This window comes from Phocoena phocoena, chromosome X (genome assembly GCF_963924675.1).
Source record: "Phocoena phocoena chromosome X, mPhoPho1.1, whole genome shotgun sequence".
In the NCBI taxonomy this organism is placed as follows: domain Eukaryota; kingdom Metazoa; phylum Chordata; class Mammalia; order Artiodactyla; family Phocoenidae; genus Phocoena; species Phocoena phocoena.
This window is the reverse complement of record NC_089240.1, coordinates 64,048,965-64,074,280: the sequence shown is the minus strand read 5'-3', so window position 1 is coordinate 64,074,280 and position 25,316 is coordinate 64,048,965. Positions and strand designations below refer to the sequence as shown.

The 25,316-nt window shown below is 39.2% G+C and overlaps 1 protein-coding gene across 1 annotated transcript in view; it reads right to left on the bottom strand.

Annotated features, from left to right (window-relative positions):
- The window catches only part of UPRT (uracil phosphoribosyltransferase homolog), a 38,726-nt gene extending 17,926 nt beyond the window's left edge, over positions 1 to 20,800 (bottom strand). Inside the window, exon 1 of the mRNA XM_065901281.1 lies at positions 20,421 to 20,800. Within this exon, the coding sequence (XP_065757353.1) occupies positions 20,421 to 20,800 (380 nt within the window). The remainder of the gene's footprint in view (positions 1 to 20,420) is intronic.
- Between the last annotated feature and the right edge of the window lie 4,516 nt (positions 20,801 to 25,316).

The window sequence follows — 25,316 nt, the reverse complement described above, 5'->3', positions numbered from 1 at the left end:
TTCGGGGACTCTGGCTCACTCAGGCCGTGGGAGAGGGGTACGGAGTGCGGAGTGAACCTGCGGCGGCAGAGGCCGGCGTGATGTTGCACCAGCCTGAGGCGCACCATGCGTTCTCCCGGGGAAGTTGTACCTGGATCCCAGGACCCTGGCAGTGGCGGGCAGCACAGGCTCCCTGGAAGGGGCGTGTGGATAGTGACCTGTGTTCACACACAGGCTTCTTAGTGGCGGCAGCAACAGCCTTAGCATCTTATGCCCGTCTCTGTGGTCTGTGCTTTTAGCCGCGGCTCACGCCCATCTCTGGAGCTCCTTTAAGCAGCGCTCTTAATCGCCTCTCCTCCCACACCAGGAAACAAAGAGGGAAGAAAAAGTCTCTTGCCTCTTCGGCAGGTCCAGACTTTTCTCCGGACTCCCTCCCACCTAGTCGTGGTGCACTAACACCCTGCAGGCTGTGCTCATGCCACCAACCCCAGTCCTCTCCCTGCACTCTGACTGAAGCCTGAGCTTCAGCTCCCAGCCCTGCCCACCCCGGCGGGTGAGCAGACAAGCCTCTTGAGCTGGTGTGTGCCGGTCGCCACTGATCCTCTGTGAGGGAATCTCTCCACTTTGCCCTCTGCACCCCTGTTGCTGTTCTCTCCTCCATGGCTCCGAAGCTTTTCCCCCTCCACCACCTGCAGTCTCTGCCCATGAAGGGGCTTCCTAGTGTGTGGAAACCTTTCCTCCTTCACATCTCCCTCCCAATGGTGCAGGTCCTGTCCCTATCCTTTTGTCTCTGTTTATTCTTTTTTATTTTTCCCTACCCAGGTACGTGGGGAGTTTCTTGCCTTTTGGGAGGTCTGAGATCTTCTGCCAGCGTTCAGGAGGTGTTCTGTATGAGTTCTTCCACATGTAGATGTATTTCTGGTGTATCTGTGGGGAGGAAGGTGATCTCGCATCTTACTCTTCTGCCATCTTCCAAAATCCCTAAGTCTGTATTCTTTATATATAAATACTCCCTAAACTCAAAAAACTCTATCCACACACCTACACATAGACAGCCCATTTAAAACAGGCTTTATGTACTGTGGTTTTCAAATGAAACTATACTAATAATATTACACTTTCATCTTTCATTTCTATAATTAACCTTCACAACATGCTTGTCAAAGAAGTAAAAGTCAGCGAACTACCAAAAAAAAAAAAGACTGACGCCTACTTCCCCATTTGCTAGACCTACATAAACTTGTCTAAGTAGCCAGAACACAGTTTTTCAATAGAGAAGATAAGTCTGGATTTGTCTTAAGAAATAACCAATAGTATATCTTGAGAACACATCTGAAATGTTTGTCTTTAATTTTTAAACAGTTACACAAATATATTACATAGAAAAGTTAAGTTAGTTGATCAGAGTTGCCCAAATTCATTATTTTACTTTAGAAACAGACATTGTAACATCTTCACACTCTCCTCAAAAATATCAGCCTCATCTGATAACTTCTGGATGATAAGTACTTCTCTACATTCCAAAAAAGGTACACACTATGAGAACCTAATGTGAACTGTTATCCCTTCATAGCTATTTGACTTCCAGTTAAAGCAGTCACTGCTCCAGGTCATTCCACTACAAACAGTAATTACTAACTTATCCCCTGATGTTTTTGACAGGCTTCAGATGGACACTGTTTACTTAAATCAATTTAGAAACTAAAGTACAGTTAGAATACAGTAAGTTGGTTGCATTTCTTAAAAACCCACAGTCACACCGCACGGGTTTGTGACCAGGGGCTGTCACAGTTCTCATTCTGGGTTATGGTTTTATGTTTAAATTATCCACATCAACCAGCAGCATCATTTGGGATTTCTGAGCAGACACTTCAAGCACAATTTCTGGACTGAAAGGGTGAAAAATGTCTGACAGCAATGCAAGCTTCCTCCGTGCTGCCGGAGCAGGCAACTTAGACAAAGTAGTGGAATATCTCAAGGTGGGAATATACATCAATACCTGCAACCAGCCGTGTGGATGAAAGGCTCTTGGTGCTGCAGCCAGTAGTCAGTGCTGTGCCTCTGAGGTGGGAGAGCCAAATTCAGAACACTGGTCCACAAGAGACCTCCCAGCTCCACATAATATCAAATGGTGATAATCGCCCAGAGATGTCCATCTCAACACCAACACCCAGCTTCACTCAACGACCAGCAAGCTACAGTGCTGGACACCCTATGCCAAACAACTAGCAAGAGAGAAACACAACCCCATCCGTTAGCAGAGAGGCTGCCTAAAATCAAAATAAGTCCACAGACACCTCAAAACACACCACCAGACGTGGACCTGCCCACCAGAAAGACAAGATCCAGGCTCATCCACCAGAACACAGGCACTAGTCCCCTCCACCAGGAAGCCTACACAACCCACTGAACCAACCTTACCCACTGGGGACAGATACCAAAAACAACAGGAACTATGAAACCACAGCCTGCAAAAAGGAGACCCCAAAAACAGTAAGATAAGCAAAATGAAAAGGCAGAAAAACACACAGCAGGTGAAGGAGCAATATAAAAACCTACCAGACCTAACAAATGAAGAGGAAATGGGCAAGCTACCTGAAAAAGAATTCAGAATAATGATACTAAAGATGTCCAAAATCTTAGAAATAGAATACAGAAAATACAAGAAACATTTAACAAGGACCTAGAAGAATTAAAGATGAAACAAGCAACACAGAACAACACAATAAATGAAATTAACAATACTCTAGAAGGGATCAATAGCAGAATAACTGAGGCAGAAGAATGGATAAGTGACCTGGAAGATAAAATAGTGGAAGTAACTACTGCAGAGCAGAATAAAGAAAAAATGGAAAGAACTGAGGACAGTCTCAGAGACCTCTGGGACAACATCAAATGCACCAACATTCAAATTATAGGGGTTCCAGAAGAAGAAGAGAAAAAGAAAGGGACTGAGAAAATATTTGAAGAGATTATAGTTGAAAACTTCCCTAATATGGGAAAGGAAATAGTTAATCAAGTCCAGGAAGCACAGAGAGTCCCATACAGGATAAATACAAGAAGAAACACGCCAAGACACACATTAATCAAACTGTCAAAGAATAAATAAAAAGAAAACAAATTAAAAGCAGCAAGGGAAAAACAACAAATAACACACAAGGGAATCTCCATAAGGTTAACAGCTGATCTTTCAGCAGAAACTCTGCAAGTCAGAAGGGAATGGCAGGACATATTTAAAGTGATGAAGGAGAAAAACCTGCAACCAAGATTACTCTACCCAGCAAGGATCTCATTCAGATTTGATGGAGAAATTAAAACCTTTACAGACAAGCAAAACCTGAGAGAGTTCAGCACCACCAAACCAGCTTTATAGCAAAGGCTAAAGGACCTTCTCTAGGCAAGAAACACAAGAGAAGGAAAATACTTACAATAACAAACCAAAACACTTAAGAAAATGGGAATAGGAACATACATATCGATAATTACCTTAAATGTAAATGGACTAAATGCTCCCACCAAAAGACACAGACTGGCTGAATGGATACAAAAACAAGACCCATATATATGCTGTCTACAAGAGACCCACTTCAGACCTAGAGACACATATAGACTGAAAGTGAGGGGATGGAAAAATATATTCCATGAAAATGGAAAACAAAAGAAAGCTGTAGTACCAATTCTCATATCAGGAAAAATAGACTTTAAAATAAAGACTATTAGAAGAGACAAAGAAAGACACTACGTAATGATCAAGGTATTGATCCAAGAAGAAGATATAACAATTGTAAATATTTATGTACCCAACATAGGAGCACCTCAATACATAAGGCAAATACTAACAGCCATAAAAGGGGAAATCGACAGTAACACAATCATAGTAGGGGACTTTAAAACCTCACTTTTACCAATGGACAGATCATCCAAAATGAAAATAAATACAGAAACAGAAGCTATAATTGATACACTAAAAAAGATGGACTTAATTGAGATTTATAGGACATTCCATCCAAAAACAACAGAAAACACATTTTTCTCAAGTGCTCATGGAACATTCTGCAGGATAGATCATATCTTGGGTCACAAATCAGGCCTGGTAAATTTAAGAAAATTAAAATTGTATCAAGTATCTTTTCTGACCACAATGCTACGAGACTAGATATCAATTACAGAAAAAGACCTGTAAAAAATACAAACACGTGGAGGGTAAACAATACAGTACTTAATAACGCAGTGATCACTGAAAAAATAAAAGAGGAAATCAAAAAATACCTTGAAACAAATGACAATGAAGACACGATGAACAAAAATCTATGGGATGCAGCAAAAGGAGTTCTAAGAGGAAAGTTTATAGCAATACAATCCTACCTTAAGATACAGGAAACATCTCAAATAAACAATATAACCTTGCACCTAAAGCAATAAGACAAAGAAGAACCAAAAAACCCCAAAGTTAGCAGAAGGAATGAAATCATAAAAATCAGATCAGAAATAAATGAAAAATAAATGAAGGAAATGATAGCAAAGATCAATAAAACTAAAACCTGGTTCTTTGAGAAGGTAAACAAAACTGATAAATCATTAGCCAGACTCATCAAGATAAAAAGGGAGAAGACTCAAATCAGTAGAACTAGAAATGAAAAAGAAGAAGTAACAACTGACACTGCACAAATACAAAAGATCATGAGAGATTACTACAGGCAGCTATATGCCAATAAAATGGACAATCTGGAAGAAATGGACAAATTGTTAGAAATGCACAAGGTGCCAAGACTGAATCAGGAAAAATTAGAATATATGAACAGAAAAATCACAAGCACTGAAATTGAAACTGTGATTAAAAATCTTCCAACAAACAAAAGCCCAGGACCAGATGGCTTCACAGGTGAATTCTATCAAACATTTAGAGGAGAGCTAACACCTATCCTTCTCAAACTCTTCAAAAATATAGCAGAGGGAGGAACACTCCCAAACTCATTCTATGAGGCCACCATCACCTTGATACGAAAACCAGAAAAGGATGTCACAAAGAAAGAAAACTACAGGCCAATATCACTGATGAACATACATGCAAAAATCCTCAACAAAATAGCAGAAAACAGAATGCAACAGCACATTAAAAGAATCATACACCATGATCAAGTGGGGTTTTTTCCAGGAATGCAAGGATTGTTCAATATACGCAAACCAATCAATGTGATACACCATATTAACAAATTGAAGGAGAAAAACCACATGATCATCTCAATAGATACAGAGAAAGCTTTTGACAAAATTCAACAACAATTTATGATAAAAAATCCTGGAGAAAGTAGGCAGAGAGGGAACTTTCCTCAACATAATAAAGGCCATGTATGACAAACTGACAGTAAACATCGTCCTCAATGGTGAAAAAATGAAAGCATTTCCAGTAAGATCAGGAAAAAGACAAGGTTGCCCACTCTCATCACTCTTATTCAACATAGTTTTGGAAGTTTCAGCCACAGCAATCAGAGAAGAAAAGGAAATAAAAGGAATCCAAATCAGAAAAGAAGAAGTAAAGCTGTCACTGTTTGCAGATGACATGATACTATACATAGTGAATCCTAAAAATGCTACCACAAAACTACTAGAGCTAATCAATGAATTTGGTAAAGTAGCAGGATACAAAATTAATGCACAGAAATCTCTGGCATTCCTATACACTAATGATGAAAAATCTGAAAGTGAAATCAAGAAAACACTCCCATGTACTACTGCAACAAAAACAATAAAATATGTAGGAATAAACCTACCTACGGAGACAAAAGACCTGTATGCAAAAAATTATAAGATACTGATGAAAGAAATTAAAGATGATACAAATAGATGGAGAGGTATACCATGTTCTTGGATTGTGAGTATCAACATTGTGAAAATGACTCTACTACCCAAAGCAATCTATATATTCAATGCAATCCCTATCAAACTACCACTGGTATTTTTCACAGAACTAGAAGAAAAAATTTCACAATTTGTATGGAAACAAAAAAGACCCCGAATAGCCAGAGCAATCTTGAAAATGAAAAACGGAGCTGGAGGAATCAGGCTGCCTGACTTCAGACTACAGTACAAAGCTACAGTAATCAAGACAGTATGGTACTGGCATAAAAACAGAAACATAGATCAAAGGAACAGGATAGAAAGCCCAGAGCTAAACCCACACACATATGGTCACTTATCTTTGATAAAGGAGGCAAGAATGTACAGTGGAGGAAGAACAGCCTCTTCAATAAGTGGTGCTGGGAAAAATGGACAAGTACATGTGAAAGTATGACATTAGATCTCTCCCTAACACCATAAACAAAAATAAGCTCAAAATGGATTAAAGACCTAAATGTAGTACCAGAAACTTTCAAACTTTTAGAGGAAAACATAGGCAGAACACTCTATGACATAAATCGCAGCAAGATCCTTTTTGACCTTCCTCCTAGAGAAATGGAAATAAAAACAAAAATAAACAAATGGGACCTAATGAAACTTCAAAGCTTTTGCAGAGCAAAGGAAACCATAAACACGACCAAAAGACAACCCTGAGAATGGGAGAAAATATGTGCAAAGGAAGCAACTGACAAAAGATTAATCTCCAAAATTTATAAGCATCACATGCAGCTCAATAACATAAAATCAAAAAACTCAATCCAAACATGGGCAGAAGACCTAAATAGACATTTCTCCAAAGAAGATATACAGACTGCCAACAAACACATGAAAGAACGTTCAACATCATTATTCATTAGAGAAATGCAAATCAAAACTACAAGGAGATATCATCTCACACCAGTCAGAATGGCCATCATCAAAAAATCTAGAAACAATAAATGCTGGAGAGGGTGTGGAGTAAAGGGAACACTCTTGCACTGCTGGTGGGAATGTGAAATGGTACAGCCACTATGGAGAACAGTATGGAGGTTCCTTAAAAAACTACAAATAGAACTACGATATAACCCAGCAATCCCACTACTGGGCGTACACCCTGAGAGAACCATAATTCAAAAAGAGTCATGTACCAAAATGTTCATTGCAGCTCTATTTACAACAGCCCGGAGATGGAAACAACCTAAGTGTCCATCATCGGATGAATTTATAAAGAAGATATAGCACATATATACAATAGAATATTACTCAGCCATAAAAAGAAACGAAATTGAGCTATTTGTAATGAGGTGGATAGAGCTAGAGTCTGTCATACAGAGTGAAGTAAGTCAGAAAGAGAAAGACAACTACCATATGCTAACACATATATATGGAATTTAAGGAAAAAAATGTCATGAAGAACCTAGGGGTAAGACAGGAATAAAGACACAGACCTACTAGAGAATGGACTTGAGGATATGGGGAGGGGGAAGGGTAAGCTGTGACAAAGCGAGAGAGAGGCTCTCTCACTATATATATAGTGTATATATATATATACACTGCCAAACGTATGGTAGATAGCCAGTGGGAAGCAGCCGTATAGCACAGGGATATCAGCTCGAGGCTTTGTGACCGCCTGGATGGGTGCTACAGGGAGGGTTAAAGGGAGGGAGACGCAAGAGGGAAGAGATATGGGAACTTATGTATATGTACAACTTGTTCATTTTGTTATAAAGCAGAAACTAACACACAATTATAAAGCAATTATACTCCAATAAAGATGTAACAAAAAAAAACAGGATATCGACCGTAACACATTCATAGTAGGGGATTTTTACACCCCACTTTCACCAATGGACAGATCATCCAAAATGAAAATAAGTAAGGAAACACAAGCTTTAAATGATAAACTAAACAAGAAAGATTTAATTGATATTTATAGAACATTCCATCCAAAAACAACAGAATACACATTATTCTCAAGTGCTCATGGAACACTCTCCAGGATAGATCATATCTTGGGTCACAAATCCAGCCTTGGTAAATTTAAGAAAATTGAAATCGTATCAAGTATCTTTTCCGACCACAACACTGTGAGACTAGATATCAATTACAGAAAAAGACCTGTAAAAACTACAAACATATGGAGGCTAAATAATGCACTACTTAATAACGAAGTTATCACTGAAGAAATCAAAGAGGAAATCCATAAATACCTAGAAACAAATGACAATGCAGACACGATGACCCAAAACCTATGGGATGCAGCAAAAGCAGTTCTAAGAGAGAAGTTTATACCAATACCATCCTACCTTAGGAAACAAGAAAAATCTCGAATAAACAAGCTAATCTTGCATCTAAAGCAATTAGAGTAAAAAGTACAAAAAAAATCCAAAGTTAGCAGAAGGAAAGAAATCATAAAGATCAGATCAGGAAAAAATGAAAAATAAATGAAGGAAACGATAGCAAACGTCAATAAAACTAAAAGCTGGTTCTTTGGGAAGATAAACAAAATTGATAAATCATTAGCCAGACTCATCAAGAAAAAAAGGGAGAAGACTCAAATCCATAGAATTAGAAATGAAAATGGAGAAGTAAAAACTGACACTGCAGAAATACAAAAGATCATGAGAGATTACTACAGGCAACTCTATGGCAATAAAATGGACAACCTGGAAGAAATGGACAAATTCTTAGAAATGCACAACCTGCCAAAACTGTATCAGGAAGAAATAGTAAATATGAACAGATCATCACAAGCACTGAAATTGAAGCTGTGATTTAAAATCTTCCAACAAACAAAAGCCCAGTACCAAATGGCTTCACAGGTGAATTCTATCACACATTTAGAGAAGAGCAAACACCTATCCTTCTCAAACTCTTCCAAAATATAGCAGAGGGAGGAACACTCCCAAACTCGTTCTACGAGGCCACCATAGCCTGATACCAAAACCAGACAAGGATGTCACAAAGAAAGAAAACAACAGGCCAATATCACTGATGAACATAGATGCAAAAATCCTCAACAAAATGCTGGCAAACAGAATCCAACAGCACATTAAAAGTATCATACACCATGATCAAGTGGGGTTTTTTCCAGGAATGCAAGGTTTCTTCAATATACACAAATCAATCAATGTGATACACCATATTAACAAACTGAAGAAGAAAAACCATATGGTCATATCAAGAGATGCAGAGAAAGCTTTTGACAAAATTCAACACACATTTATGATACAAACCCTCCAGAAAGTAGGCATAGAGGGAACTTTCCTCAACATAATAAAGGCCGTATATGACAAACACACAGCCAACATCGTCCTCAATGGTGAAAAACTGAAAGCATTTTCACTAAGATCAGGAACAAGACAAGGTTGCCCACTCTCACCACTCTTACCCAACATAGTTTTGGAAGTTTCAGCCACAGCAATCAGAGAAGAAAAGGAAATAAAAGGAATCCAAATCAGAAAAGAAGAAGTAAAGCTGTCACTGTTTGCAGATGACATGATACTATGCATAGAGAATCCTAAAGATGCTACCACAAAACTACTAGAGCTAATCAATGACTTTGGTAAAGTAGCAGGATACAAAATTAATGCACAGAAATCTCTGGCATTCCTATACACTAATGATGAAAAATCTGAAAGTGAAATCAAGAAAACACTCCTATGTACCATTACAACAAAAAGAATAAAATATCTAGGAATAAACCTACCTAAGGAGACAAAAGACCTGTATGCAGAAAATTATAAGACACTGGTGAAAGAAATTAAAGAGGATACAAATAGATGGAGAGATATACCATGTTCTTGGATTGGAAGAATCAACACTGTGAAAATGACTCTACTACCCAAAGCAATCTATACATTCAATGCAATCCCTATCAAACTACCACTGGCATTTTTCACAGAACTAGAACAAAAAATTTCACAATTTGTATGGAAACACAAAAGACCCTGAATAGCCAAAGCAATCTTGAGAAAGATAAGCGGAGCTTGAGGAATCTGTCTCACTGACTTCAGACAATACTACAAAGCTACAGTAATCAAGACAGTATGGTACTGGCACAAAAACAGAAAGATAGATCAATGGAACAGGATAGAGAGCCCAGAGATAAACCCTCGAACAGATGGTCACCTTATCTTTGATAAAGGAGGCAGGAATATACAGTGGAGAAAGGACAGCCTCTTCAATAAATGGTGCTGGGAAAACTGGACAGGTACATGTAAATGTATGAGATTAGATCACTCCCTAACAGCATACACAAAAATAAGCTCAAAATGGATTAAAGACCTAAATGTAAGGCCAGAAACTATCAAACTCTTAGAGGAAAACATAGGCAGAACACTCTATGACATAAATCACAGCAAGATCCCTTTTTACCCACCTCCTAGAAAATGGAAATAAAAACATAAATAAAGAAACGGGACCTAATGAAACTACACAGCATTTGCACAGCAAAGGGAACCATAAGCAAAACCAAAAGGCAGTCCTCTGAATGGGAGAAAATATTTGCAAATGAAGCAACTGACAAAGGATTAATCTCCAAAATTTACAAACAGCTCATGTAGCTCAATAACAGAAAAACAAACAACCCATTCCAAAAATGGGCAGAAGACCTAAATAGACATTTCTCCAAAGAAGATATACAGATTGCCAAAAAATACATGAAAGAATGGTCAACATCATTAATCATTAGAGAAATGCAAAGCAAAACTACAATGAGATATCATCTAACACCAGTTAGAGTGGCCATCATCAAAAAATCTAGAAACAATAAATGCTGGAGAGGGTGTGGAGTAAAGGGAACACTCTTGCACTGCTGGTGGGAATGTGAATTGGTACAGCCACTATGGAAAACAGTATGGAGGTTCCTTAAAAAACTACAAATAGAACTACCATATGACTCAGCAATCCCACTACTGGGCATATACCCTAGAAAACCATAATTCTAATACAGTCATGTACCAAAATGTTCATTACAGCTCTATTTACAATAGCTAGGAGATGGAAACAACCTACGTGTCCACCATCTGATGAATGGATAAAGAAGATGTGGCACATATATACAATGGAATATTACTCAGCCATAAAAAGAAACGAATTTGAGCTATTTATAATGAGGTGGATGGACCTAGAGTCTGTCATACAGAGTGAAGTAAGTCAGAAAGAGAAAGACAAATACCATATGCTAACACATATATATGGAATTTAAGGAAAAAAAAGTCATGAAAAACCTAAATGTAAGACAGGAATAAAGACACAGATCTACTAGAGAATGGACTTGAGGATATAGGGAGGAGGTAATGTAAGCTGTGACAAAGTGAGAGAGTGGCATGGACATATATACACTACCAAACGTAAAATAGATAGCTAGTGGGAAGCAGCCGCATAGCACAGGGAGATCAGCTCGGTGCTTTGTGACCACCTAGAGAGGTGGGATAGGTAGGGTGGGAGGGAGGGAGACACAAGAGGAAAGAGATATGGGAACATATGTATATGTATAACTGATTCACTTTGTTATAAAGCAGAAACTAACACACCATTGTAAGGCAATTATACTCCAATAAAGATGTAAAACAAACAAACAACAGCAACAACAAAAAACCCACAGTGGTCTGCAATATCCACATCTATATCCCTTACACTGTTAACACTAGAGTTTCATAAAACAGATATTTGCTTGTTGGATCAATCGTGTTGCACATAATCTTTGGACCCCTACTTTAGGCCCAACACTGGACTAAAGTATGTGTTAATAAAGATGTTTTAATGTAAACCAGACCCCAGGTCTTATTAACTCCATATACTTTATTTCAAATCATAACTCTATTCACTTTTGTCTCAAAACCATTTTTTAAAAAAAATCTATCATACTGGAAACAAAGTTTTGAAAGAGATTTTAATCATCTTGTATCTGATAACTGTCCCAAATAATATCTAATGCAAAATTATCACAAAGAAACACACACACTGACACACATCCCTGGAATATTCTAAAATATATTCAAATATTTAAACAGTGAGATCCAGGTGCTCATAATTCAGAGCATAGAAATCTAACTAATGTTAAGCAGAGTATCTTTTAGATTGTGCAAACCCCATACAGGATTAACAATGCAGACCTAACCATATCTGAGAATATACTTTTCTTGACACTCCCCCCAACAAATGTGTCACACATCTATAGTAACAAAATGAAAGCCAAAGGTAGCCATTTTTTTAAAAATGATCTTCACACAGAAACAAGAAAAGAATGAGAATCATACCAGAAGCCAAATCCTCATTTTAATGTGGATTTGGTAAACCAGACTCTTCCCTACTTAAGACCGTCTATAAAGCACTTTAAAATTTCCAGAGAGGCTATAGCAATTGTATATTTATATATTTTAAAACACGTACATCCCATAGCAAACCCCAACGAAGATGAAATCAAGAGAAATCTCTGACCTTTCTTCCGAAAGGCTAATAGGTATTTACTTATCATCATAACATATGGAATGAGAGGAATGTCTTTATAATATTAAAAAATTAAGACTTCAAGTAGAGATCCTCTCGCCTCTTCTTACTAGACCTCACTACTACTACTGCTGCTGCTGCTATTACTACTACCACCACCACCATCACCACCACCATCATCACCACCACTAGAGGGATTCTCTAGTGTGTTGGAAGACATCCTCTCCTGGGGCAATTACACTTCAATTTCTACAGCAGAAACTTCCATTTGATCACTATCTGCTACTTCTCTCTCTTCAGAATAAACTTGACAACCTCTCCTCTTCTTTTTTAAAGAAAATTCATTTAATAACTGTACACACACACACCCACCCAAGTGTACAAGATTTATTTAGAAGGCTTTTCTTAAAAGGTCCAAAAGTTACAGCAGGTATGTAATATTATACATATATTACTCCCTTCGTTCCCACAGGTCATCATTTATTAAAAGCTTCTTTGGTGCCAAGTATTAAGCACTTTTCATGCATTACCTGGTCTAATCCTCACATAACCTTAAAATGTAGATTCTATTCTTACCACCTCTTTAGTGAAGAAAGTAGTGAGGCTTACAGAGGTGAAGTATTCCAAGGTTCTTCCCAGACTGAAGCTCTCTTAAGTCCCTGAGTAAAGCCATTATCTATATTTTGCTCTAATAAGGGAACGTTTACTAAAAGGTAACCAGTTTTTAGGTGTATTTTAATGATAGTTCTCTCCCTGTCAATCAGACTGGCATGTAAATACAATGCAAATAATGAAATAAAGAGACTGGCAGGCACATAAAACATCATTAAAATTTTCCTTCTCAAGATGGAGAAGCTGCTATTATAATGTGGCTTGTAAAGAGTATGTAATTAAGGTTAAAACAAGAATACACCCTTTTCAAATGATTAAATTAAAACCTCTGACTCATAACTTAAAAAACAATTTAATTTAAATCCAAGTAGTACTGAATTAGGTGTCATTTTTTTCTCTAAATATTTTTTTATTTCCTCTGATTTCTTCAGTGATCTCTTGGTTATTTAGTAACGTATCATTTAGCCTCCATGTGTTTGTATTCTTCACATTTTTTTCCCTGTAATTTATTTCTAATCTCATAATGCTGTGGTCAGAAAAGATGCTTGATATGATTTTAATTTTCTTAAATTTACCGAGGCTAGATTTGGGACACAAGATGTGACTTATCCTGGAGAATGTTCCGTGTGCACTTGAGAAGAAAGTGTAATCTGCTGTTTTTGGATGGAATGTCCTATAAATATCAGTTAAATCCATCTGGTCTATTGTGTCATTTAAAGCTTCTGTTTCCTTATTAATTTTCTGTCTGGATGATCTGTCCATTAGTGAAGTGTTAAAAGTCCCCCACTATTATTGTGTCACTGTCGATTTCCTCTTTTATAGCTGTTAGCATTTGCCTTATGTATTGAGGTGCTCCTATGTTGGGTGCATATATATTTATAATTGTTATATATTCTTGGATTGATCATTATGTAGTGTCCCTTCTTGTCTCTTGTAACATTCTTTAAAGTCTATTTTATCTGATACAAGTATTGCTACTCCAGCTTTCTTTTGATTTCCATTTGCATGGAATATCTTTTTCCATCCCCTCACTTTCAGTCTGTATGTGTCCCTAGGTCTGAAGTGATTCTCTTGTAGACAGCATATATATGGGTCTTTTTGTAGCCATTGAGCGAGCCTGTGTCTTTTGGTTGGAGCATTTAATCCATTCACATTTAAGGTAATTATTGTTATGTATGGTCCTATAACTATTTTCTTAACTGCTTTGGGTTTGTTTTTGTAGGTCCTTTTCTTCTCTTGTGTTTCCCACTTAGAGATGTTCCTTTAGCATTTGTTGTAGAGCTGATTTGGTGGTGCTGAATTCTCTTAGCTTTTGTTTGTCTGTAAATCTTTTGATTTCTCCATTGAATCTTCAGGAAATCCTTGCCAGCTAGAGTAATCTTGGTTGTAGGTTCCTCCCTTTCATCAAATATATCATGCCACTCCCTTCTGGACTGTAGAGTTTCTGCTGAGAAATCAGCTGTTAACCTTATGGGAGTTCCCTTGTGTGTTATTTGTTATTTTTCCCTTGTTGCTTTTAATAATTTTTCTTTGTCTTTAATTTTTGTCAATTTGATTACTATGTGTCTTGGCGTGTTTCTCCTTATCCTTCCTGGGACTCTCCTGTACTTGGGTGGCTATTTCCTGACCCATGTTAGGAAAGTTTTTGACTATAATCTCTTCAAATATTTTCTTGGGTCCTTTCTCTCTCTCTTCTCCTTCTGGGACCCCAATAATGTGAATGTTGGTGCATTTAATGTTGTCCCAGAGGTCTCTTAGGTTGTCTTCATTTCTTTTCATTCTTTTTTATTTATTGGTTCCATAGCAGTGAATTTCACCATTCTGTCTTCCAGGTCACTTATCCATTCTTCTGCCTCAGTTATTCTGCTATTGATTCCTTCTAGTGTATTTTTCATTTCAGTTATTGTATTGTTCATCTGTTTGTTCTTGAATTCTTCTAGGTGTTTGTTCTTGAATTCTTCTAGGTCTTTGTTAAACATTTCTTGCATCTTCTTGATCTTTGCCTCCATTCTTTTTCCAAGGTCCTGGATCACCTTCACTATCATTATTCTGAATTCTTTTTCTGGAAGGTTGCCTATCTCCACTTCATCTAGTTGTCTTTCTGGGGTTTTATCTTGTTCTTTTTATCTCATTCCTTGTTCCTAAATAGTCCTCTGCCTTTTCATTTTGTCTATCTTTCTGTGAATGTGGTTTTTGTTCCATAGGCTGCAGGATTGTAGTTACTCTTGCTTCTGCTGTCCTAGGTCTCATTTTTGAAAATGAGGATTATACACAAAGATTGTCTTTAGCATTGGGGGTGGGAGAAGTTAAGTCTGGGCATAAAAGTTGCCAGATTTAGCAAATAAAAATACAGGGCACCCAGTTAAATTTGTATTTCAGAAGTATGTCCCATACAATGTTTAGGATATACTAAGAAAAGTATTCATTGTTTATCTGAACTCAAATTTAACTGGGTGTCCTGTATTTATCTAGCAACCTAAGCTAAGGAGGAAGAACTAAATGGACTCAGTTTTAGCCCTAATATGTTCTTGGTTTTTTTGTTTGTTTGTTTTTTTAAGCAACAGTTTAAAGGGAAGTAAAAAATATAAGCTTTTCTGGCAGGTTTAAACCAAAGGAATGTTTCACTTTGAGTTAATGTTTAGTGGAAGCTCTGAAAACACAAGCGCTACTTCCATAGCTACTTTGTTATGTGATCATTAAAATAAAGAAGCTCTAAGCTCAGTCTGTCATTGTATGCAGATGATTTATAAATGATTTTCCTCCTCCTTCCTTCCCCCTCAAAAAAAAAAACAAAATGCAGTTAAGTACTTGCAGCAAACCTAATCTGATGTGAAAACCAAAACAAACAACAAACAAAAATGAAAATAGCTTTTACTACCTGCCAGGTGCAAGTCATCAGGGCCACAGATCTTAGGCACCTTCTTAAGAATCTCATAAAATAGTGTCATTAGTTATTTATTTGCACCTCAAAGCAGAGTCCAATGTAAACATTCGAGATCAGGTAGAAAAAGAAGAGAAGCTATCAGTTTCCTTTAGAACCCAGGCCTCAGTCATTCAAGTTGATTTATTAATTTTTATAATGATTGGAACATTAATTCCCCTATATGCCAGGTACTGTGCCAGGCCACACTTTCTTTCTGCCTCCCCAGAGTCCAGACTAGCTGGTAAGAGATTACTAGGATATGCCCAATAAATATTATAACAGAGGTATGTATAAAAAGTCGACTTCCTCACTCCTGGCCTAAAAGCCAGTTAGAAAATTCACATGGAAAACCAAAACCATGTCCATGATTTATTGATAAATAACTTGTAAGTCATAGTGTTTTCTGTGGTGGACATTTTGGTTTTGTATAAGTTGAAGGGAACACTTCTGAGATTCCTCCAGTCTCAGGGTGATACCAGGCCAGGTTCTCTAGGCTGGTTCTGTTTAGTTTAGAATCCTTGGCTCAGCCTATACCCTAAATCCAAAACTAGCCAAATCACCATGCAAGGGAGAATGGCCATTCTCCTGCAGGCAGTGGCCCAGCCTGAGCACAGCACAATAACCTGTGGTGTTTGAAAAGCTACAAGTGCTCAGGTTCCACCCAAGACTACTCTACTACTCCACTCTAAGGATGGGTTCCAAAAAAAAAATAAAAAAGACTCCCCAAGCAATTCAAATGTACAGCTTTGGTTAAGAACACTACCTAGCCAAATGACACAAATCACATCAGGCTGCGCTCATATTAGGGCTGCACAGGATGTTCATCCATCCTGAGGTTAATTGTCTCCCCACCAGGTGACTTAAAAAAAAAATCACAAGAATGAATGTGTTCTTTCTTTAGCGCTATTTCATGGACTAAAATACTCTAAGATGGCTCAACTTTCATCCAAGCTGCCTGCTGAGGCCATGGTGAAACCCCTTTGAGGGCAAATATACAGGAAACATTCAATAGCTCATGAAACAGCTTTACTTTAATGTTTCAGAAAACGAAAGAAAACAAAAACTGGGGATAGGAGATGATCTTTTAGATACACTGCACTGCCTTATATATGAGGTCATGAACTGTGTTCAAGGGAACAGTGCATTACACTCAGATTTTGCTGGGTTTAGTATATAAAGGAGGCAGAAAGGGAAGGATGTGTGGTTTAAATCCACTGCAACAACAAAAACTCCAAATGAAGCAGTCATTTCTTCCTGAGTTCATGAGTGACCCCTGTGTGACAGAGTAAATTATCTGATCATTTGATGTTTAGACTACTGCATACTCAAATAGAGAAAAAAACATTTCCTTGAAATTCAATAATACCACCAACATTTTATGCTGCAAATACAGCACATTTCAAAAAAATAAGTAAAAAGATATTTTAAATAAGTCCAATGTTCTCAATCTTGCCTGCTTTATGTATTTACAACAACATGCAGTTCTCTGTCTCAACCCCATTTCCCCATGCCAAAGTCAATTCAGAAAGCAATCCCTTCACTAGATAGACACTAAGGACCAGGAACAATAAAAGGAATAACAAGTACTTCAATGGCCTCTATCATCAGACAGTTCCATAGTGCACATATATGATGTCACATCAAAATAGAGAAGAGCATAAGGGTACAAGGAAGACAGACTGATAACTGATGGCACCTTCCATAACTAGACCCCTGTAAATATAGCTCCTCTAACCACGAGCACTCCACACCAGCCCCGGATAAAACAGGTCCTGTTTGTGTGAGGGGATGCCAATTTTTTAAGATAAAGGAACAGAGGCCTCCATTAACAGATTTGATTAACAGAAACAAAACTAAAACTCTGTCTCCACCCTAAATAAGCATCAATTAGTTATTAAAAACTGTAGTGAGTTTTTCTATTCTGTATCATAGCAGGATAAAAATAATCTAGGATCTTTCAGTGCTATTTTTTAAAATAAGAATATGCATTCTATGTAGTTAAATTCCTTTTACTGTCTCCCAAAAGCTTAAGAAACCAGCACTTACGGATACAATCTGAACCATGCACAAATCTAAACATAAAGGCTTGAAATGCCATAAATATGCATACTGTTCACAACAAATGTTCATAGACAGTATCTTGTTTTAGCCTTCCAGGAGCTTCATGAGATATTAGGAACATCCTCATTTTACAAATGATAAAGCTGAAGCACAGAGATGCTAAACATCTTGCCTAAGATGACTCTGGATCCTGCTGTCTCCTTCCAAACTCAGGAAAAAAAAAAAGAAAAAAAATATTTTGCTTACACCCAGGTTTACTACACCACCCAGGCTTTTCTGAGTAATGCAGTAAAATCAGGTATTGATACTGTCATATATGAATGCTGAATGTCATGCCCTCTCCAAGTTCTATAGCAACTGTTCACTTTTACATGGTCAGGAAGACCCCTTTGTGAAATCTAATGAAAGCGAAGGAATTCCCACCCCATAAAAAAGCAAATATGCAAATGTTCATAGTAGCATTATTCATAATAGCCAAAAATGGAAACCAAACCACCCAAATGTCCATCACCTGATGAATGGATAAACAAAATGTGGTATATCCATACAGAGGAATATCATTCAGCCAAAAAAGAAATGGTGTACTGATACAAGATGGATAAAGCTTGAAAACATTATGCTAAATAAAAGAAACTAGCCACAAAAGACCACATGTCATATGATTCTATTTACATGAAACATCCAGAATAGGCACATCAATAGACACAGAAGGTAGATTAGTGGTTGTCTAGGGCTCTTGGTGGGTTGGAGGGAAGTGGGGAGTGACTTTTCATGGGTGTGGGTTTTCTTGTTGAGCTGATGAAAATGTTCTAAAATTGTGTGGTGGTGGCTGCAAAGCAATAAACATACTTGAAAACCATTGAATTGTACACTTTAAAAGGTGTATTGTATGGTATGTAAATTATAGCTCAATAAAGATGTTATGGGACTTCCCTTGTGGTGCAGTGATTAAGAATCTGCCTGCCAATGCAGGGGACATGGGTTCGAGCCCTGGCCTGGGAAGATCCCACATGCCCACAGAGCAACTAAGCCCGTGTGCCACAACTACTGAAGCCCGTGCACCTAGAGCCATGCTCCACAACAGAAGAAGCCACTGCAATGAGAAGCCCGTGCACCACAACGAAGAGTAGCCTCAACTCGCCGCAACTAGAAAAAGCCTGCATGCAGCAACCAAGACCCAATGCAATATTTTTGTATTTATTTACAAAAATAAATAAATTTATTTTAAAAATACTAAAAAATAAAAATGCTATTTTAAAAAATCATTAAAAATGCACATACAAATAACATTTCCCAGATAATTTCTGAGGGTTTGCTAAAGCCCAGAAGCCCATCTACAGGTACAGCACAAGGTCCAAGACAGCACAGGTCCAAGACACAAAGTCAGTAACTCTTGCTCTATAGAAACAAGAATCATCCTATTTTCTTTGTTTTACAGATTAAGTCTTATTTCAGTTCCCCCCACCACAACTACCAAGCCTATGTCTCCTACTTTTTAAGATCACTACTTCATTTATTGGTTCATGTGACCACAGTTTTCAATATTAATTCATTAAAAACCATTAAATACTTTCATAAATATAACTTTAACAGCTACAAAGAACTTTTAGTAATTGAATGACTATTGCTTGCAAGGCATAGTTGGAATTCAAAAATGTAAAAGATACAACTTCTGCCCTCAAGGAGCTTAAAATCTAACAAGTGCGATAAGAGTGAAACGAACAACAATACACAAAACAGAAGGTGAATCTTGCACTAAAAAGGCCAGGGAAGGTCAGTGAGGAAGAATGATTGAAGGAAAGCTTCTTGGCAGAGGTGGACATTTAATGATAAATGTTGAAGAGTAGGTAGGATTTGAACGTGCAGAGGAGTAAAGAGAATTTGAGATGCGAGGAGAAGTGGGGATGTTTCAGAATAGTTCCTAGGGACCACGAAGATGGGCCTTAATGTCAAGCTAAGGATCCTGACTTTATTTGGTAGGCTCAGAGAAGCCAAACAAGGCTGCTGAGTACAGTAGTTAGCGAATCAAAGCAGTATATTAAGAAGATTAATTGTTCAGTAATGTGTGGGTACACGTAGAAGAGAGAAATGGAGACAAGGAAACAAACTGGGAGTCTATTAAACAGTATGAAGTGAAAGGGCTACGCTCTCTGCCCTGTGTCTGTTCACGTGGTAAACCTACAACCCAGAAATGGTTACTGCCCACGAGAACAGGCACAGGGCAGATCAGCACGTTTACCTGACTGGAATGACTGAGTATTCCGCTCTTAAGAGACAAAGAGGAAACAGGAGGTTACCTAAAATGCTTCCAAACTACACAAAGCGATGTTAAACACAGGTACTGGGAAAGAGGGTAGGAGGCCTGAGTCAAGTGACACCGCCCCGCAAAGAAAATGCCCTGCCGAAATCTCCAGACCAGCTTCCCTAGGCCAAGAACCTTCGCCCTTTTACTTCCAATCCCCGCCCAACCCCTGAGAGACCCTCCACCTCCCCTTCCCCTTCCGCTCTGGCTCACTTGTCCCGGATGATGGTCTGCAGCTCCCGGATCTGATCATTCATTGGCAGGAGCTTAAGCTGCGCCCCAATCTGTCGGGAGAGTTCGCAGTCCCCTAGGAGGGAGTCGCTGGCTGGCGCGTCAGAGTTGCCAGTGCCACCGTTGCTCTCTGAGTTGAGGGTGGCGCCGCCGCAGGCCTGAGAGTCCCGCTCAGCCGGTACGCTAGAAGAGCTTACTCTCCCCCTGAGGAGAGTCAGCTTGCCCGCGAAGTCGCTGTTTCCCCCGGCATGGTCCGGGATCAGTTCGCCAGCTTGCTGCAGCTCGGGGTTTTGGGTCGAGGCACAGTTTACTTGCTGGTTGTGACAGGGCATGGTTTCCAGACACCGTAACTCCGTGGCCATACACCAGGCACCAGGCCGTCCCCGACCCCTAAGGATGAAGGAGAGCAGGGAGAACGGACCAAAGCTCCTATGTTCTCCCGGTCGCCCCGCCTCCTCGCAACCTCTAACCGCCGCTGCCCTCTCACCCCTTTGGCCTCCACCGCTTCCTTTTCGCACATTACGTCCCGGCCCCGCCCACACCAGACTTACAGCCCGCCTAGACACTCGATTGGCTTCGCTCCCTGCCACTCTGCAGCGAACGGCCTGTTAACCCTTTGCGTTGCCCCGGCTGCGTGGGGGTCCCACACCGAACTTGGCAGACGAGGAGAGGCCAGGGATATTTGGTTTCCGGGTCTCCCGGGAGCCTCTAGGGATTCTGCCTGCAGAACTTTGAGTGAGTGATAGATCCGGGAGAAAACTAAGGCTGGAGAGTGCTAAAATGATGACACACAAAGACCCATGTTTTCAGACTTTGTGTCCTGGCAGAAAAGTTAAACTTCAGTAACTGCATCTACTGTATGCTTGTCTGTGTAGCCCAAAAAGGAAGTTTAAAAATGCCTAGCAGCATGCTGAAGAGCCTGCCCTCTACTAGACTGTTGTACCAGCTGCAGCTTCCCAAGTGTGCTTGACTACTAGAGCTTTCCTTATCTTTATTGGTTGGACCCTACACTGTACAGTTACCATGAGGATTCTGACAGCATTTCAGACCCACTACCGCTTTGCTTCTTTTAAATACTTGGAAAGACACTTTTTTTTTTTTTTAGCGTGAGGATATAGTATAAAGGCTTGAGCTAAGAATGTCTAGGGCAGTGCTTTTCAACACCTTTGTGTGTTAGAACAATTATAAAGTTTGTTAAAATGCAGGTTGTCGTGGCCTACCTTTGAGATTCTGATTCAGTAGATCTGAGATGGGACCCAAGAATCTTTATTTTTAACACGTAACCCAACAATTCTGATTTTTTTTTAAATGGTACTTTTTGAGAACAGTGGCTTACAGGCTCCCTTTTTGAAGAGCTACAAAATCAGAAACCTGCTAATTCTACTAAAAAATTATTGAGCAGTATTTAACAATTTCCCTCCTGTCTCTGGACTTGACTTTGTCCATCCATAAATGAGATGCATTAACTATTTGACCCCTAAATGTTCTTCCAATTTTGACATTCTGTAATTCTATTTTGCCTTCCAAAAGCCAATTCTTAAAATTCCTTGTTCCACACCAGAATATAACCAGCATATGCAGAGATTCAAACAAATATGAATAACGGATAACAGGAATATTGAGGCCTTTGGTGAGACTTGAGCCTTGATCTGGCTCTCTTTTCCATTTTTTCTTTGTTTGTTTGGTTTTTGTTTTGGTATCAGTATTAATGGTATTTTCTCCCTTTTTTCTCTCCCATATTCTCTGCTTTGTGTCTTACCCTCTAGGTCAGTACACTGTTAGCTGTAATTATAGAGAGTTTAAATTTGATTGGATGATAAAAATTGCAGCCTTAAACTGTAATCCCACTCATTTTTGAAAGCCTGTGCATCTTTTCTCCTAGCACACAATGTGACTCAAAGGATTTCTGGGTTTAAAAGCTGAATCTGATAACATGAAGTGGGCAGGAGCAATTAAATGGCTACTTTGCCAATGAATACTCTAAGGAAAACAATGAAATACAGTATTTTTCATTATCAGTACTTTAAATGCAGTAATGAATTTAAAATGGTATTGTGAGACATCCCAGGACCAAAACTGTACTGAAGTCATTTTTGTCTAGTGTTTCTTCAGGCAAATGACCTTGTTCTCAGTGCCACAGAATATGAATTAGAACAGTACAACCACCAGTGTGTCTTGTGTTTTCATTCTTATAAGAAACACCCATGCATATACTTACCTATATTAACCAATAATCATTAGCAAATCTATTTATCTAGTCAATTTAATTAAGATGCTATTGAAGTAAAATTCACTGATGATTAATGATAACACCTTAAATTTGGTGGTTTATAACCTACAAAGACCTTCTATACATTCTCAAAAAAAAGTTTGAGGATTACCAAGCCCCGTTTATAGATGATAACTATGTAATTCTTTTTCCTAAAGTGACTTCTCCAAGGTCACACATCCAAAATGGAGAAAAGCAGAGAAGAAACCCCAGTCTTTTCACTTTAAACCCAGTCTTTTTTACACATACCTACAGATTCATGAAATCATTTAGTTAACAAATATTGGTTGAGTCCTTACTATTTGCCAATCATGTTTCTAGGTGCTAGAACAGACACAAAGAAAAATGAATGAAGATCTTAGAATTCTCCATGGTTGTAGAGGGCATGGAGGTCATGGATAATATGGATCTTTGAAAACCAAAGGATAATGTTAGGCAGCATGGAAACCTACGCTAAAGATACTAACAGCAGAACTGACAACTGTGAATATAGCTCTCTTGCTTCCCACTTTTTGATGGAGGTACAAAGCCTGATAAAGCAAAAAGCTGGAAAATTCTCCTGTAATCATTGAGATGACTGTAAACTTCATTTTACGTTTTGAGTTATAAATTTGAGATGATCCCTAAGATTTATGGGAAGCAGTAAACCAATTGCATGTATCAGTAGATATCCTTCACATGCGTCTACACAGTGCCTTTACAAAACACTTTTATATAGGTTATCTCATTCGACATTGTGGAGCAGTTGGCCTCAGTATTACAATTCCTGTTTTACAGGTGAGAAAATTGAAACTTGGGAGCCTAATTTATAGTCACATCATAAGTAGTAGAGTTAGGAGAAGGCAGAAGAGTTAATTTATTATTAAATTATTAATACTAAACTCTATTTTCCATGCAGTATGCTTTAGTTATCTCATTTAAGCCTTTCAACAACCTTAGGAGGTAGGCTCTATTTTGTTATCCCCATTTTATAGATAGGAAAATAGGTGTAGTGAGATTGAGTATCTTGATAATGTCACACAGGTGATAAGTGCAGGAGCAGGGATTTGAACCTAAGTGTGATCAGGTCAATTTGTTTCTATAACCCAGGTCCTTAGAGTAGCCCAGGTTATATTCCTCTACTGTACACCATACTTTTTGCTTGTACTATATAGTATCTCACCTGCAATACCAGATTTAACCTATGAACCCAAAATTGTACTTTATGACTGAGCTGGGGAATTCTGATATAGTTTTCTATTAATGCTTAGTACTCTGATGAACTCCTTGACAATCCCTTTGTGCCATAAACTCCAGCAGTTCTCTAACTGAAGTTGACTTGGTGATGCTTACACCATTGCATTGTAATTTCTTGTGAACAAAAATCTATTAATTAAAAGAATAGCCAATGTTCTGAGAAAATAGTGTGATTCACTTTGCTTTCAAAATGAATAGCTGTATCACCTTTCAGATGTATACCTTACCTTTGTTCTGTGGTTCCCAATGACCTCAAAATGTCTATTTGGATATCTTTTCAGATATATATATCATTTCTTCTTCACCATTTACTCCCCATAGATTCAAAAATGTTTGAATCACTTTTCAAATACATATTTACAGCCTTATGAAGTTAGTTTACTTGTGAATACAAAACCTCCCCTGTAGATCTTAAACAATTCCTGGCAGATATGTGGGGAAGGACAGGCAGATTTTGTATAAAAGATAATACCGGGAGGACCTTGAAGATGGCGGAAGAGTAAGACGCGGAGATCGCCTTCCTCCCCACGGATACACCAGAAATACATCCACACGTGGAACAACTCCTACAGAACTCCTACTGAAGGCTGGCAGAAGACCTCAGACCTCCCAAAAGGCAAGAAACTCCCCACGTAACTGGGTAGGGCAAAAGAAAAAACAGAGACAAAAGAATAAGGACAGCACCTGCACCAGTGGGAGGGAGCTGTGAAGGAGGAAAAGTTTCCACACTAGGAAGCCCCTCCGCGGGCGGAGACTGCGGGAGGCAGAGGGGGGAGTTTCGGGACCGCGGAGTAGTGCACAGCGACGGGTGCGGAGGGCAAAGCGGGGAGATTCCTGCACAGACGATCGGTGCCTACCAGCGCTCACCAACCCGAGAGGCTTGCTGCTCACCCACCGGGGCGGGCGGGGCTGCGAACTGAGGCTCGGGTTTTGGTTTTGGACGGAGCTCAGGGAGAGGACTGGGGTTGGCGGCTTGAACATAGCCTGAAGGGGTTAGTGCACCACGACTAGCCGGGAGGGAGTTCGGGGAAAAGCCTGCACCGGCCGAAGAGGCAAGAGACTTTTTCTTCCCTCTTTGTTTCCTGGTGCGCAAGGAGAGGGGTTTAAGAGCGCTGCTTAAAGGAACTCCAGAGACGGGCGCGAGCCGCGGCTAAAAGCGCGAACCCCAGAGACGGGCGCGAGCCGCGGCTGAGGGCGCGAGCCCCCGAGACGGGCGCGAGCCGCGGCTAAAACCGCGGACCCCAGAGACGGGCGGGAGACGCTAAGGCTGCTGCTGCCGCCACCAAGGGGCCTGTGTGCGAGCACAGGTCACTCTCCACACCCCTCTTCCGCGGAGTCTGTGCAGCCCGCCACTGCCAGGTTCCCGGGATCCA